This window comes from Capra hircus, chromosome 16, assembly GCF_001704415.2.
Source record: "Capra hircus breed San Clemente chromosome 16, ASM170441v1, whole genome shotgun sequence".
Taxonomy (NCBI): Eukaryota; Metazoa; Chordata; class Mammalia; order Artiodactyla; family Bovidae; genus Capra; species Capra hircus.
The window spans coordinates 61,131-78,814 of record NC_030823.1 but is presented as its reverse complement, the minus strand read 5'-3'; the positions used below and the strand labels follow the sequence as shown (position 1 = coordinate 78,814).

The 17,684-nt window shown below is 39.6% G+C and overlaps 1 protein-coding gene and 1 pseudogene across 2 annotated transcripts; one reads left to right on the top strand and one right to left on the bottom strand.

The window, feature by feature from the left end:
• On the top strand, nucleotides 10,710–12,077 carry LOC102186707 (olfactory receptor 10AG1-like). Its single transcript, XM_013970000.2, is given in 2 exon segments — nucleotides 10,710–11,613; nucleotides 11,615–12,077. Coding segments are annotated over 2 exon segments (948 nt in total). The 5' UTR covers nucleotides 10,710–10,777; the 3' UTR covers nucleotides 11,727–12,077.
• Nucleotides 11,894–13,427, bottom strand: LOC102186417 (annotated as a pseudogene). The gene has a single exon (XR_001296604.2). The product of XR_001296604.2 is annotated as a nuclease-sensitive element-binding protein 1 pseudogene (transcript).

Here is a 17,684-nt window from a genome sequence, read left to right as displayed (position 1 = left end):
TTAAAATGTAAGTTATTGGAGTGGGTCTAGTACAATCTTTACAACCTCCAGACATTCTTTTGATTCATTGTAATAACTAACTAAAAGTATATTGCTCCCTTGCTAACACTAGTGAAAGGGGCACTCTTTCTGCCCCCTTCTGATGTCTATGTCAGAAGCTTTCTCTATCTTTTTTATACTTTAATAAACTACACAAAAGCTCTAAGTGATCAAGCCTCGTCTCTGGCCCTGGATTGATTTCTTCTCGTCCCGAGGCCAAGAATCCTGGCATCTTCCATGGTTCAGCAACAACCTTTCACTACCTACTTTCCAAGAGAAAGGGCTACCGTTCTGGGTGCCTGGTGTCTTCCACCAGCGTCCAGAAGTTGTTCTGTGGAAGTTGCTCAGCATTCAAATGATCTTTTGATGAATTTGTGGGGGAGAAAGTTGTCTCCCCATACTGTTTCTCTGCCATATTAGGACTGTGTTCTCCTCTTTAGTTGTAGTTGGGCTCTTCTCTAGTTGTAGTAGAGTGCTCTTCTCACATTGTAAGGGGGTGACTCCTCTTGGGTTGTGATGAGAAGGGATGGTTCCCCTAGTTGCAATGTGCAGGAGGCTACTCTCTAGTTGTGGCAGTGGAGGCCTCCTCTTTGGTTGTGGTATGGCATTTCCTCTCTTGTTGTGGTAGAGTGCTCTTCTCAAATTGTGGTGAGGTAGGCTCCTCTTGGGAATCCTCTGGAGCTCCTCTCGAGTTGCAATGGAGAATTCAGTATTCCACTCAAGATGCTGCAGGGGAATTGGGCCTCATCTCGAGTTGAGATAGGGAACTCGGGGTTCTTCTCAAGTTGCTACATGAAACTCGGGGTTCCTCTCGCATTACAACAGGGGATTCTGTTAGGGACCAAATGACGGGCTCTAGGACCTGAGTCATGTTTACCAGAAAGAGACAGGATATGCGCTCATCCTGCCTGGCCAATCATGTAACGCCAGCTACTCCTGTAACTGAGACAAAGAACTGCCTGTATATAAGCCGCCATACTCCTTTGTTCGGGGCTCTTGTAGGATTCCATTGTGCTGGAAGAGACTTGGGCCCTAGCGCACTAGAAATAAACTCCCTTCTTGCCTTTGCATTACTGTGGTGGACTTGCTCTCTCAGTCGGTTCGGAGATACGGGCTCGGTGCATAACAGATTCAGGCCTCTTCTTGAGTTGAGGCGGGAAAGTCGGGTTTCCTCTCAAGTTGCAACAGGGGAGTCAGGGTTCCATTAGAGTTGTGGTGGAGCCTCCTCTCAAGCTGCAGTGGGGCAGATCCTCTCAAGTAGTGATGTGCAGGCTGGCCTGTGTCTAGTTGCAATGTGCAGGAGGCTACTCTATGTGTGGCATGGGGCTCCACTGTAATTGCAAGGAGAGTTCACTCTTTATTTGTGGTGGGTTGGCTCCTCTCTAGTTGTCGTTTGCAGACTCCTCTCTAGTTGTGGCATGGGGCTTCTCTACAGTTGTGGCAGTTTGGCTCCTCTCTAGTTGTGGCAGAGTGCTCTTCTAAAATTGTGAGGTGGGTTACTCCTCTTTGGTTGTGATGAGAAGGGATGCTTTTTTAGTTGTGATATGCAGGAGGCTACTCTCTAGTTGTAGCAAGGGGGCCTCCTTTTTAATTGTGGTATGGGGCTTCCACCCTTTTTGCAGAAGAGGGCCCTGATCGAATTTTCTGGGGTAAGTTCCTCTTGGGAATCCTCTGGAGTTGCATCAAGGTGCTTGTGGTTCATCTCGAGCTGTGACGGGTAACTCGATGTTCCTTTTGAGTTGCCTCAGGGGAATTGGCCCTCGGGTTCCTCTTGAATTGCAACAGGAGAGTCGGGCTTCCTCTTGAATTGTGAGGGGGAACTCGGTGTTTCTCTCGAGACTATGCAGGGGAATTGGACCTCTTCTCTATTTGCAGTGGGAAACTGGGGTTTCTCTTGAGATGTGGCAGAAACCTTGGGGTTCCTCTCAAGTTTCTGTGGGGAACTTGGGATTCCTCTAGAGTTGCAATGGGGACCTCATGATTCATTTCATGTCACTGCATGGGAATCAGGGCTCATCTAGAGTGGAGGTGGGAAACATGATGTTCCTCTCGAGTTGTGAAGCAGTTCTAGCCATACCTCTCGAGTTGAAACAGCATAGTCAGGCCTCCTCTAAAGTTGAGGTGTGAAACTCGGATTTCCTTTCGAGTTGCAGCAGGAGAGCTGGGTCTTTTCTCAAGTTGCAGCGGGAATTTGGGGTTCCTCTCTAGTTCCAGTGGGAAACTCCGGGTTTCTTTCAAGTTGCAACAGGGGAGTCAAGCCTCCTCTTGAGTTGTGGCGGGAAACTCGTTCTTCATCTCAAGAGGTGACTGGGACTTTGGGTTTCCTCTCACGTTGGTGAATTTAACTCAGATGACCATTATTTCTACTACTGTGGGCAAGAATCCCTTTGAAGAAATGGAGTAGCCATCATGGTAAAAAAAAAGAGAGAGAGAGTCAAAAATGCAGTACTAGGATGCAATTTCAAAAACGACACAATGATCTTTGTTGATTTCCAAGGCAAACCATTCAATATCATGGTAATCCAAGTCTATGCCCCGACCGGTAATCCTGAAGAAGCTGAAGTTGAATGGTTCTATGAAGACCTATAAGACCTTTTAGAACTAACACTAAAAAAGATGTCCTTTTCATTATAGGGGACTGGAATGCTAAAGTAGAAAGTCAAGAAACACCTGGAGTAACAGGCAAATTTGGCCTTGGAATACAGAATGAAGCAGGACAAAGGCTAATAGAGTTTTGCCAAGAGAACACACTGGTCATAGCAAAACCCTTTTCCAACAACACAGGAGAAGACTCTACACATGGACATCACCAGATGGTCAACACCAAAATCAGACTGATTATATTCTTTGCAGCCAAAGATGGAGAAGCTCTATACAGTCAGCAAAAATAAGACCGAGGTCTGACTGTGGCTCAGGTCATGAACTCCATATTGCCAAATTCAGACTTAAATTGAAGAAAGTAGGGAAAACCACTAGACCATTCGGGTATGACCCAAATATGACCTAACTCAAATCTCTTACAATTATATAATGGAGTGAGATATAGATTTAAGGACTAGATCAGATCGACAGAGTGCCTGATGAACTATGGGCAAAGGTTCATGACATTGTACAGGAGACAGGAATCAAGACCATCCCCAAGAAAAAGAAATGCAAAAAAAGGAAAATGGCTGTCTGAAGAGCTCTTAAAAATAGCTGTGAAAAGAAGAGAAGCCAATAGCAAAGGAGAAAAGGAAAGCTATACCCATTTGAATGCAGAATTCCAAAGAATAGCAAGGAGACTTATGAAAGCCTTCCTCAGTGATCAGTGCAAAGAAATCGAGGAAAAGAGTAGAATGGGAAAGACTAGAAATCTCTTCAAGAAAATTAGAGATACCAAAGGAACATTTCATGCAAAGATGGGCACAATAAAGGACAGCAATGGTATGGATCTAACAGAAGCAGAAGATATTAAGAAAAGGTGGCAAGAATACACAGAAGAACAATACAAAAAAAAGATCTTCATCACCCAGGTAATCACGATGGTATGATCCCTCACCTAGAACTAGACATCCTGGAATGTGAGGTCAAGTGGCCTTCAGATCAGTTCAGTCACTCAGTCGTGTCCGACTCCTTGCGACCCCATGGACTGAAGCACACCGGGCCTCCCTGTCCATCACCAACTCCCAAAGTTTACTGAAACTAATGTCCATTGAGTCAGTGATGCCATCCAACCAGCTCATCCTCTGTTGTCCCCTTCTCCCGCCTTCAATGTTTCCCAGCATCAGGGTCTTTTCAAATGAGTCAGTTCTTCACATCAGGTGGCCAAAATATTAGAGTTTCAACTTGGGCACCAGTCCTTCCAATGAATATTCAGGACTGATCTTCTTTAGGATGGATTAGTTCGATCTCCTTGCAGTCCAAGGGACCCTCAAGAGTCTTCTCCAACACTACAGTTCAAAAGCATCAGTTCCTCGATGCTCAGCTTTCTTTATAGTCCAGCTCTCACACCCACACATGACTACAGGAAAAACCATAGCTTTGACTAGATGGGCCTTTGTTGGCAAAGTAATGTTTCTCCTTTTTAACATGGTGTCTAAGTGATACATAAATACTAAAAGTATATTAAAATCACAAAAAATAATAAGAAAAAACAATGAAAATAAATATGTATAAGAGAAACAAAACACAAACAGCAAGGCAGTAAATTTGAATTTAGTCATATTTATAAAACAGCTATTAAAATGTATAGCAATCCAATCAATATACAGCATGATGTTGATGTTGTTCAGTAGCTGTCTCATCTAATTCTGCACCCCCATGAACTGCAGCATGTCAGGATTTCCTGTCCTTCACTATCTCCTGGAGTTTGTTCGAACTCATGTCCATTGAGTCAGTGACACCATCTCATCCTCCATCGTCCCCTTCTCCTTTTGTCAGTAAGCTGGCTCTTTGCATGACGTGACCAAAGTATTGAAGCTTCAGCTTCAGCACCAGTCCCCCCCAGTGAATATTCAGGGTTGATTTCCTTTAGGATTAACCATTTTGATTTCCTTCCTGTTCAAAGGACCCTCAAAAGTCTTCTCTAACACCACAGTTTGAAAGCAGCAATTCTTTGGCACTCAGCCTTCTTTATATTCTAACTCTCATATCCATATGTGACTACTGGAAAAACCATAGCTTTAATTATACAGAGCTTTGTTAGCAAAGTGATGTCTTTGCTTTTTAATACCCACTGTAGTTTTGTCATAGCTTTTTTTCCAAGAAACAAAATCCTTTTGATTTCATGGCTGCTCACTGTCCACACTGATTTTGGTGCCCAAGAAAATAATATAGAGCATGGTGACTATAGTTAAATAATTTTGCATATTTGAAAGTTGTTAAGAGAATTTTTTAAAATTCACATCACAAGAAAATATGCATAACTTTGGGTGGTGATGGATATTAACATTGATGGATATTAACATTAGACATTGTGATGATCATTTAAAATATATTTATGTTGTTCAGAAGAAGTTAATATAATGCTATAAGTCAAGTACATCTCAACTAATCACTGAATTTTAAAGGTTGTGCTTTATGTTATGTAAATTATGCCTCACCACTGTTGCTAATTTAAGCATCAAAGCCTAATGAAAATAATAATGATGTTGTGTTGTTAGGCTCAAATATATCTATAAAACAAATTAATATGCATAAATATGTACCATGAATGCTTATTCCGTTATGTGTCATGCTAAATCATCAGTCTAAAGGTATACGTGTTGCAGCATGCTATAACACCTTTATTTTAGTGACCAAAAGTGAGGACTCTGGTAGAGTCTGGCTTTATGCTCTTCAAATACATCTCTTTTATTGACATACAATGAACATCATTCCCTAACCTTCTCAGAACTACATTGGACCAAGTGATTAGTGTCTACAATGACATATGGGTAGAAGTGACGTGTTTATTACGTATGGAGGCTCTGAATAGTATATTTGTTTCCTTATGTTCTGTCTGTCTGACATCTCAGCTTTCTGCATCCTGAAGATCCAGTAGGAAACTACTAAGAAGAGGTAGGAACAGTGGAACTCCTAGATGGAAACAACCAGAGTTTCTTCTTCACTGACTGCAAACTTGTACTATAATATGATTTCGAGATGTTTCTTTATTTTGTTACACTGATATATTTGAGGTATTGTCTCAGAGTGTAGATTTGTTTTCAGGTGATGATGATATTGAATTGAACACAGAAACATTCAATTCACTATCCTAACTATAGATTTAAGATTAGATCAGTTTACTCACATGGGTGATGGGTGATAGACATTCAGTTTTTTCCATCCTGTAAGTAAAACTTAGTTGAAACAAATCATTAGTGCAATTCTCATTTGTAAATAAACATGACACTAAATGACAACATCAATCCTAAAAAAGAGTACATAAGTCCAATTTATGAGGAACATGCTGTAATAAAGAGAAGCAAATTTAAAAGACAAAAAAGAAATGCTACTTTTATTTTTTTAATTTTTTTATTTTTAAATTTAAATTTATTTATTTTAATAGGAGGCTAATTATTTTACAATATTGTATTGGTTTTGCCATACATCAGCATGAATCCGCCACGGGTGTACACGTGTTCCCCATCCTGAACTCCCCCTCCCACCTCCCTCCCCATACCATCCCTCTGGGTCATCCCAGTGCACCAGCCCCAAGCATCCTGTATCCTGCATCGAACATGGACTGGTGATTTGTTTCTTATATAATATTATACATGTTTCAGTGACGTTCTCCCGAATCATCCCACCGTCTCCCTCTCCCACAGAGTCCAAAAGACTGTTCTATACATCTGTGTCTCTTTTGCTGTCTTGCATACAGGGGTTATCGTTACCATTTTTCTAAATTCCATATATATATGCATTAGTATACTGTATTGGTGTTTTTCTTTCTGGTTTATGCACTCTGTATAATTGGCTCCAGTTTCATCCACCTCATTAGAACTGATGCAAATGTATTCTTTTTAATGGCTGAGTAATACTCCATTGTGTATATGTACCACAGCTTTGTGAGAAATTTTAATCTCACAAAATAGAATAACAATTATAGACTCTTCCTTTATAGTCATAGCACTTTGGAAAGTTTGGTAGCAATAAATTCAAACTAAACATTTTAATGGTTATGAATACTGCTGTACTGTTAAATGTATAAATTTGTACTGTAAACATCTGGAAAGCAATCATGATCAAATATAAAATAATTATGATATAAAGTATATAGCAAACACGTGAAATATTTTTTAATGTGAAATCTCTTCTCACCTATTGAAATGTCAGCTATTATACATATATGTGAAGAGTCAGGCTGAATACAGGTTTGTTTTCAGATTTATTATTGTTGGGTTTTCTTGGTTTGGCACTTATGCATTATTTGCATAAAATGTTAGATATTTTTGTTTTGCAGAATCTTTTTTTTTTTTTACTTTATTTTACTTTACAATACTGTATTGGTTTTGCCATATATTGACATGAATCCACCATGGGTGTACATGCATTCCCAAACATGAACCCCCCTCCCACCTCCCTCCCCATAACATCTCTCTGGGTCATCCCCGTGCACCAGCCCCAAGCATCCTGTATCCTGCATCGGACATAGACTGGCGATTCATTTCTTACATGATAGTATACATGTTTCAATGCCATTCTCCCAAATCATCCCACCCTCTCCCTCTCCCTCAGAGTCCAAAAGTCCGCTCTACACATCTGTGTCTCTTTTGCTGTCTTGCATACAAGGTCATCATTACCATTTTTCTAAATTCCATATATATGTGTTAGTATACTGTATTGGTGTTTTTCTTTCTGGCTTACTTCACTCTGTATAATCGGCTCCAGTTTCATCCATCTCATTAGAACTGATTCAAATGTATTCTTTAAACACGAATAGTGTTTCAGATTGTCAAAGAATCTCTAAACAGAAAGAAAGAAAAAATGTGCTTATGAGCAGAAGTGGATATTGGCCTTGTAACCTCATTCCTGATCATTTTAGCTACATACCTGCCTGGGAGTAGCTGAAATAGAAAAAGCATTTTGTAGGAGGGTTTTTTTGTTTTTTTTTTTTCTGTCTTAAATAATTGGGTTTAAATGTTTTTTTAAAAAATTATTAATTGGAGGATAATTGCTTTACAGTGTTGTGTTGGTTCTGCCATACAACAAAGTAAATCACTCATAGGTGTACAGACATCCCCTCTGTTTTTAACCTCCCTCCCTCACCCCACCCCATCACCCCCAGGTTGTCAGAGCTTCAGGTTGAGCTCCCTGTTTTATATATTTAGAAACTTCCCGCTAGCTATCTGCTTTACATGTGGTGGTGTATATGTCTCAGTGTTAATCTTTCAGTTAGTTTTTCCCACCCTCTCCTTCCCTCACAAGTCTGTTCTCTATGTCTGTGTCTATATTCCTGCCTTGCAAATAGGTTTTTCAGTATCATTTTTCTCGAGCACACACACACACATATATGATATACGTGTGCATGTGTGTTAATATAGGATATCTGTCTTTCTCTTTCTGACTTCACTCTGCATAACAGGCTCTAGGCTATTTTTAAGGTGCCTTTCATTTTTAATCTGCTAGATACCTACGCTGATGACCAACTAGATATCCTAACATGAATAAAACTACCCAGATTTTTGTCAGCAGATACAACATGCTTTAATTTCCACAAAAGTTAATCTAGGAACAGTGTTCTACTTCTGAAAAGGGATCTAATCCTCCCCACAGTATATTGGAAAGAACAACAATATCATGTTTGTGTATTAGTAAGTGATACACTTTTCTAAAGATGTGAAAGATGAGATCTGAATGAATTATGGGAATAAAATTAAGGAAGACAAACTTACAGCAATTACTAATGGTCTGAAATGCAATAAATTGAAAGTTTTAATTTTTTTCCAGAAAGTACTATTGATACTAGATAATTGTCATTTTTCCACTATTGATACTAGATAAATGTCATTTTTCCACTATTGATACTAGATAATTAAGTGTCATCTTTCCACCCCCACAGAGGGGAACTTTTATGCCAAGAAGGAGCGTCAGAGGACAAATCATCTACAGAAAAAGTAGTCTTAAAACATAAACCCAGATGATCACCAAACAGAAGCAGTCTTCTAGAAATTAAACTGATACTCAACAAGAAAATGTCGCCCAGGGTGAGCATGACTACTTCCTACACAAGAGCAGCTGATCTTTTAAGAAGACTGCAGAATGACAGTGACTTCCTGATTCAAAAGAATTATAAAAATTTACAGGGTCAAAATATCTATATTCTCATAGATAACTTCATATAAATTCATGAAGGTAAGATGTTAGATGGGTTTTATTTAAAAGTAGTTCTGATTTGAGGTTTAAGATAAAAAGGATAAAACAGAAAAATATGAAATTCTGAGATCTTTATCTGAAAATTAGTTAACAACTTAACCAATGTATTTCTTAACTTTTTTAATGATAAAATTAGAAATAAGTGAAATAGCAATAATAATAATAGTATTTATAATAAAACTTTCAGTTAAGGTAATTTTGAAAACTAATTCTAATGGAAATAGAGAAATATGAGAGAACATTTGTTGACTCAATTTTTTTAATCAAAGTATTAACGCAAAAGCAATAGTTTGTGGAGCTGGAAGATGGGAACAGACATAGTAGATTTAATGAAATATGAAAACACAGAAAACAAACATTAATAAAGTGTTATGAAAATTGTCACACACTGTTGACTGCCTGATAACTGATTACATGAACTTGAATTGAAGCAAGATAACAGGCCTCTGTGTGTGTGTGTGTGTTAGTCCCACTCATATGCTTTTGCCATTTACATTCCCAAAATAAATAATTATAGGGTTTAAATAAAGTTACATTTATTAGATAAAATTACAAAGGAATTATATAGGAAGTATTTTATTTGGTTGTAAGAGAAGTAGATAACAATGGATCAGAGAATCACATAGGTTAAGAACAGACTATATTAAAATATGAAAGTGAAAATCACTCAGTCATGTCTGACTCTTTGTGACCACATGGGCAGTCTATAGAATTCTCCAGGCCAGAATACTAGAGTGGGTATCCTTTCCCTTTCCCCAGGGGATCTTCCCAACCCAGGGATCGAACCCAGGTCTCCTGCCTTGCAGACAGATTCTTTACCAGCTGAGTCACAAGGGAAGCCCGAGAATACTGGAGTGGGTAGCCTATCCCTTCTCCACTGGATCTTCCCTACCCAGGAATCAAACCAGGGTCTCCTGCATTGCAAGTGGATTCTTTACCAACTGAGCTATTAGGGAACTCCAAATATCATGAAGAATGGGTCATACGTATGGACTGAGTTAAAGGTTAATTGGCATTTGTAATGCAGTGTACAGTGGGTATTAACAGCGAATGTTATTGGACCCCATGATGTAACATGCTTTCCATGTGTAGCATAACTGATGGGTGAGGTACACAGACAAGAACAATACAATTACACGTGTCTGTTCTCCCAGTAACAAGGACTGAGTTTAAGAAAGTTAGTTCTCATTGGAGTAGAAATGGGAGGGCTTAAAATGTTATAAATAAAAATTAGGCAAAAGTTTTAAGTGAAAAGCTTTGAGTTGAAAGGAAATGGAATAAGTCAATAGGTACAGAAAAAGAAATTGATGAACCCAAAGAAAAACAATAGCAAGGCTGTGTCATATATAATTGCACTCTTAAAAGGAGTGAAACAATTTAATACTATTGCTGCACGATAGCTCTAAATAAAAATGCATACATTGTATTGTTTCTGGTATCATTACTGCTGCTGCTCAGTCACTTCCGTCATGTCTGACTCTTTGTGATCCCATGGACCATAGCCCGCCAGGCTCCTTGCCCATGGAATTCTCTAGGCAAGAATACTGGAGTAGGTTGCCATCCCCTCCTCCAAGCGATCTTCCTTGCCCATGGATCAAACCTACATCTCCTGTATCCTGCATTTCAAGCAAATTATTTTACTGCTGAGATACCAGGGAAGCCCTCTGGTATCAGTACATCCAAGTGTAAAAAATAAGGATTTTATTTCTTTAATTGATTTTAACTGCACGTCAGTTCATTGCTGAGGTTTCAAATCTCATTTCTTAGAAACTGAGCAAGGCAAAGGCAGCAGTACTTGCATGGATTATGTACATAGGTTCATGCATCTGATCCAATTAACAGAGGGGAAACATTAATCAAAAGGATTAATGAATTAACCATCTTGAATTTATCATATCTACAGATGGAGTACAAATTAAGAACAGAAAAATCAAATATCACTACAATGATGGAATTTATCCTCTTGGGGTTTTCTGATATTCCCAATTTCCAACGGATTCTTTGGGGGATATTTTTCATCTTCTATCTGACCATCGTGATGTGCAATAGTGTCATTGTACTGATAACAAGAATTGACCCTACTCTCCAGACCACCATGTACTTTTTCCTCAACCACTTTTCCATTTTAGAAATCTGTTACGTAACTGTCACTATCCCAAGAATGCTCACGGACCTTCTGAACCAGAAAGGGCACGTTTCTTTCATTGCCTGTGCTGCACAAATGTGTTTGGTCCTTCTGTTTGGAGGTTTAGAGTGTCTCCTCCTGGCCGTGATGGCCTACGACCGCTACGTGGCCATTTGTAACCCTCTTCGCTATGGTCTGATCATGAGCCCCCAGGTCTGTGTCCAGCTGGTCACTGCCTCCTGGGTCAGTGGAGTTCCTGTTGTAATTGGGCAAACATGGCAGGTTTCCTCTCTGCTCTTTTGTGGGTCTAGTGCAATTAATCATTTTTTCTGTGACCTTCCCCCAGTATTCAAGCTTGCTTGTGGGGACACATTTGTGAATGAGATAGCAGTCTATGTAGTTGCAGTCGTGTTCATCATGGTTCCATTTCTGTTGATTGGTGTCTCCTGTGGCAACATCATCTCCAACATTCTGAAACTGCGATCTGCCAGAGGGAGGACTAAAGCCTTCTCTACTTTCTCATCTTACCTCACAGTGGTGGTCTTATTCTATAGCACAGCCTCTACCACCTATTTACAGCCCAAACCAAATCAATCTGAAGAAACTGGGAAGCTAATCTCTTTTCTACACAGTTTGGATCCCAACGTTGAATCCCATTATATTTACTCTGAGGAACAAAGATACCACCGTAGCACTGAGAAAACTACTAAGTAAATTATCAACTTGATTCGAAGGCTTGAAATTACAGAAGCAATTTGTTTCTATGTTTCCCATGCAAATACATCAGAAAATATTATCTAGTTTATTTCTATATTCCTATAAACTGAAAGTTAGTATCATCACTGCCATCTCACATTATGTGAAAGGACCTTAGTTTCTTTCTTTTTTTTTTTTATTATTTAAGACCTTTATTAACAGGTGCTTGCAGTTTGTTGACTTTTTTTTTTTTAAATCAAGCTGTAAACTTTTATTACAAATTAAAAATGAGGTTCTTAAAAATCTCAACTTGACTAGATATGAAACAATTTAAAAACCTTTAAAGGTGTATTGAGAAAAAACAGGCTTTTTTTTTTTTTTTTTAAACACGTTTGTCATTACCAAAAAGAGACGTCTTTAGGTAAAAATAATAAAAACCCCATGCTGCATAGATAATGCAGATAGTTCTAGTTATCTGGTCAACAGGCAAAAAGCAAGCACTTAAGGTCTTCAGCTCCAATCTTTTGTTCATTTCTTATTGCTGGAATTTCATATTCATTTCTTCTTGTTGGATGACTAAACCGGATGATGGTAGAGATGGTAAGCCGGCATTTACTCAGCCCCGCCCTGCTCAGCCTCGGGAGCGGACGAATTCTCAGCTGGTGGATCGGCTGCTTTTGTCTCTTTGCCATCTTGTGGTTTAGGGTTTTCTGGGCGTCTGCGTCGGTAATTGAAGTTGCGGCGGTACCGACGTTGAGGTGGCTGCTGACCTTGGGTCTCATCTCCTTGGTTTTCCTTATCTTCTTCATTGCCGTCCTCTCTGGGCTGTCTTTGGCGAGGAGGGCCCCTGCGGAATCGTGGTCTGTAGCCCCGATACAGGTTCTGTCTCACTGGTCTGCCTTGTTCTCCGGCACCTTGGTTGTCAGCACCCTCCCTCCCTGCACAGGAGGGTTGGAGTACTGTGGTCGACGCCCGTAGGGTCTCCGCATGTAGTAAGGTGGGAACCTCCGCCTGCGGTAGGGCCGGCGCTGTTGGGCCTGGCCTTCGGGAGCGCTCTCCGATCCCTCATTCTTTTTCCCACTCTCACTATTCTGGTAATTCTGCTGGTAATTGCGTGGAGGACCCCTGCGACGTGGATAGCGTCTATAATGGTTACGGTCTGCTGCGTATTTACTGCCTTGCACTGGAACTCCACCAGGGCCTGTAACATTCGCTGCCTCCGCACCCTTTTCTCCTTCAACAACATCAAACTCCACAGTCTCTCCATCTCCTACACTGCGAAGGTACTTCCTGGGGTTATTCTTCTTTATGGCAGTCTGGTGTACAAATACATCTTCCTTGGTGTCATTCCTGTTGATGAAACCATATCCGTTTCTTACATTGAACCATTTTACTGTTCCCAAAACCTTGGTTGCGATGACCTTCTTGTCCCCGCCGGCAGGCGCCGCGGATGTGAGGCCGCCCGGGCCGCCGCTCCCTGCGCCGCTGCCCGTCGTGCCGGGCTTGGTGTCGGCAGCGCTGAGGGCGGGGGCGGCGGGGGTGGGGCGGCGGGCGGCTGCTGGGTCTCGGCCTCGCTGCTCATAGTTGCGGTGATGGTGACTGGGGCCGGCTGCGGCAGCTGCGGCTCCTCCCGGGGTGTGATGGTAACTAGGCCGGCGGCGGCGGTGGGGCTGCTCAGGGCTCTCTGGGGTCCGCTCTCCGCTCCCGCTACCGATCGAACTGGGGACCTTAGTTTCAAAGAATTAAGGGTTTCTGGGTTATCAAAACACAAATTATCTCCATGGCAATGATCTATTCTGAAGACCTATCTTTCCTCTCACTGGGAAAGAGTGAGTTAAGATTTCCTGAGCAATAAAATGATAGTTAACTGCAATATAACCAATGATCATGGTCATGCCTGTAAGAAATTTGCCTGAAACTTCCCATTCCTTCAGGCATATTCACTGTCATTTTCTGTACTTACGACTGGATTTAGACGATGAGAAAATAACAACCGCATCCAAGCTGGTGGGAGTAGGGGAATCTGAGTGTTTTCTTGCAGTTTTTCCTTCTTTCTCTGTTTTGCAACTGTCCATAACCCTTTCAGAGAACAAACCCTGAAAGGATCCTTTGTTACCTCAGTGCTGGTTGTTCTCTAGTGACGTCATTTCCTCCAGCTTGTCGCTTCAAGGTTTACTTTTGTAGTGTCTCCTTAGTATTAGGAATATTAGGAATTTAAACTATAAACTGCTTTGGGGTGAATGTTGATCCCTCTAAATATGTCAGGTTACAACGTGCAAACCTGAACTTATTAGGAAAATAAAAGCCTTTGCAGGTGTAATTCAGTTAAGGACTTTGAAATAAGATTATCTTAATTTAAGGAAAGGGCACTATATCCTATGATCATTGTTCTTAGTTCCTATAAGGTGGGAAGAGCGATTAAGTTAAAAATAGAGACGCAGCGACACATAGAAGAATATCACGTGAAGATGGAAGAAGCAACGGGAGTGACACAGCCATGAAGCGAAGGAGGTCAGGCACCATCAAAAGCTGCAAGAAGTGAGGGGGGACCATCCCTTCAGAGTCTGTGGAGGAAAACCCTGTCAACACTGTGATTTGGGACACTGGCTTTTAAAGATGTGAGAAAGTCAACTTCTCTTACACCACTCAATTTGTGATAATTTGTTACAATAGATCTAGGAGAGTAATACACTGTGAAAGCAGTTTTTTTTTTTTATGGTGTTTTTATTCTAATCATCTGGAATAAATTCTGTATCTTTTGGGAACAGTGGTTTAAAAAATATGTAGAATTTTTTGTTTGTTTTTACTTCAAAAACTATATCAATGAAGCCTCATAAAAGTATTTGCCCAAGAATGATGGTTAATCGTGTTTTTTCAAGGATGTTTATTAAAAGCTTTTTTTAAATACTGCAAAAGACAACACTAGCAAAGCAAAGGAAAGCTGTTCTCATTTGGAACATAGTAGACACGGGCGCCCGTGTACCATGTGATGCTGCACAGTCTCTTAGGACAATGTTTTAGAGCCACGCCAGTGAGGAAATCCCAAGCTTTTCAGGCATTTAATAAGTACATAAATGTATGTATAAATATAACTCTATTTTTGTAAAACAAAGGAAGATAGCATCCATGTATTCATATAACATTTCACATGAGCATCTTTCTAGTTGGTGTGTATGTATGTCAGCAATATCTGGATGTGTATTAGAAGAGAGAATGGGCTTCTTTACAGTGACAGGAGTTCAGATAATGTCTGACTTATTTACTTATTTATACTTTTTTGCAGTATGGATTTATTACAAAGAGAATACTATGCACATCACAAAAATAATAAATTTTATTCAGAAAGTAAAAACTATATATGGAAGAAAATTACTGCATTTCTTCTTATTGCCTCCCAACATTTTACAGAATATTTAGTAGCTAACAGAAATTTCAGTATCAGCCAAATAATATTTGATGTTTGAAAGAAATAGCACATTTGTTATGAACTAAACAGAGCCAGAATATATAATGTTTGGTCAAGTCTCAAAAAGGACTAAAATGGCTTTAGTCTCATTTTAGTCTCAAAAAGGACTAAAATGGCTTTAATAATAGTTACAAATGAGATAAATTAAAGATTATGATACATATGTATCATAGGATACATATGTACATAGGCACTTTTACATATGTATAATATATATTTTATATAATATAAAGGCATATATTTCAATATTCATTGGAAGGACTGATGCTGAAGCTGAAGCTCCAATACTTTGGCCACCTGATGCAAACAGTTGACTCACTAGAAAAGACCCCGATGCTGGGAAAGACTGAGGGCCAGAGAAGAGGGCATCAGAAGATGAGATGGTTGAGTGGTATCACAGATGCAATGGACATGAACTTGGGCAAACTCCGGAAGATGGTGAGGGACAGGGAGGCCTGGACTGCTGCAGTCCATAGGGTTGTGAAGAGTTGGACATGACTAGAAGACTGAACAGCAACAACAAATATATGTATTTATATATAGCTATACTATATAAAATAAAATTACTATAGAAAATAAAAATAAAAATTGCTGATTTCACTCTTTTCACAGAGAGAACATCAAACACACACACATACACAACCAAAAAGCACATCTCATTTCAATGATAACACTGGTTTTTTTCGATTTTTCTGATTTCCAATGTCTGAGTGTTTCTCTTTGTAATATTTTTCTTTTTTATGTGATTATTCTGGTGAGAAGCAAGAACAATACTCTTATAATCAGAGTTGACAAGGCTCTCAAATTTCCATGTGTTTTTTCCTCAGTAACTTTTCCTTCCTGGAAATCTAGAATATTCATAAACCTTCACAGTCAGAAAAAAAAATATATATATATATAAAATTTTGCATGCTTGGTCTTGACAGTTATGGCCCGTGACTGCTATGTGGCCAACTGTAACTTCCGCAACTTCCCCTACTTATAAACCAGGAGCTGTGTATTCAGCTGATGACGCTTGGCTCTTGGATCAGTGGTGTTACAGTCAGGATAAGGCAAGCATGCCAATTTTCCCTCTGTCATTTTTGGATCTAACTACAAGCTGGCTTGTGGCGATGTTTTTCTGAATGAGATGTCAGTCTCTGTAGTTGTACCATTAGTGAATTGTTTGTCATGATCCCTTTTCAGTTGACACTTGGCTCCTACAGTAAAATCACTTCTTCATCCAGTGTTGCTATCAGCAACAGGATGAGCTAAAGTTTTCTCCACCTGCTCACCACACATCACGCGTGTGCACTAAGTTGCTTTGGTTTTGTCCAATTCTCTGCAACCCTGTGGACCGTAGCCCAGCCGGCTCCTCTGTCCACAGGATTCTCCAGGCAAGAACATGGGAATGGGCTGCTGTGCCCTTCTCCAGGGGATCTTCCCTACCCAGGGATCAAACCTGTATCTCTTATGTCTCCTGCATTGGCAGGTAAGTTCTTTACCATTAGCGCCACCTGGGAAGACCCATAGTTGAGCCTTTATTTTGTGGACCCAGAACCATTACATATTTATGACATGATTCCAACATTTTTGCAGGAAAGATTTTTTTCTCCTTTTTATACCATGTTACCCTGATGTTTAATCCCATGATATATACTCTGAGGAATAAGGATGTCATGACAGCCTTGAGAAAATGACTGCCTTAATGTTTAACATCTTATCCTCTGCTTGGAGCTAGTGATCTTTTCCCCCCACTTAGTTCTACAATTATCTTAATCAGACATTATTTGAAATTTTGCTTCCTGTAGTAATATAAATTGATTATCCTCATGATCCTGCCATTTTATGCTTAACTTTCTGATATCAAGATTATCTCCCTAGTGTTTGTATTTATAAGAAATTATTATTTTTTGTTTTGCTGATCTCATATTAAATGGACTAGTCTCTGTCAGCAAAAATTCACTGCTTATTTGATTTGTTGTTCAGTTGGTAAGTCATGTCCGACTCTGTGTCTTCATAGACCATAGCATGCCAGGCTCGTCAGTCCTCCACTATGTCTGGAATTTGCTCAGCTTCATGTCCATTGAGTCAGTGACATGATTAATATCCAACTGTCTCATACTCTGTTGTCCTCCTTTTTGCCTTCGTCCTTACTAGCATCAGGGTCTTTTACATTGAGTTGGCTCTCTGCATCAGGTGGCCAAAGTACTAAAGCAATATAGTATATTATATCTATCTAATTGGCCTCCCAATATTTTCATCCGAAATTCATAATGTGTATTCTATTTTGTCTCCTTCTGTATTGTTACAACTTACTTAAAACCAAAAGATTTCAGCTAGCAAAATTAGTGCATATGGAAAGCTTTAGAGAATACTTGTTGAATGACTATAGAACATGGGCACACTAGAATAAGCAAAAGTTCATACTGCAGAAAATGTAGAAAATATAGCATTTTAATAAATTATATTAATTTAATTATTAATAATGGTGCATAAAAAGAGAGCTTGACCCTCACTTCACAAAATTTATTTTAAAATGTA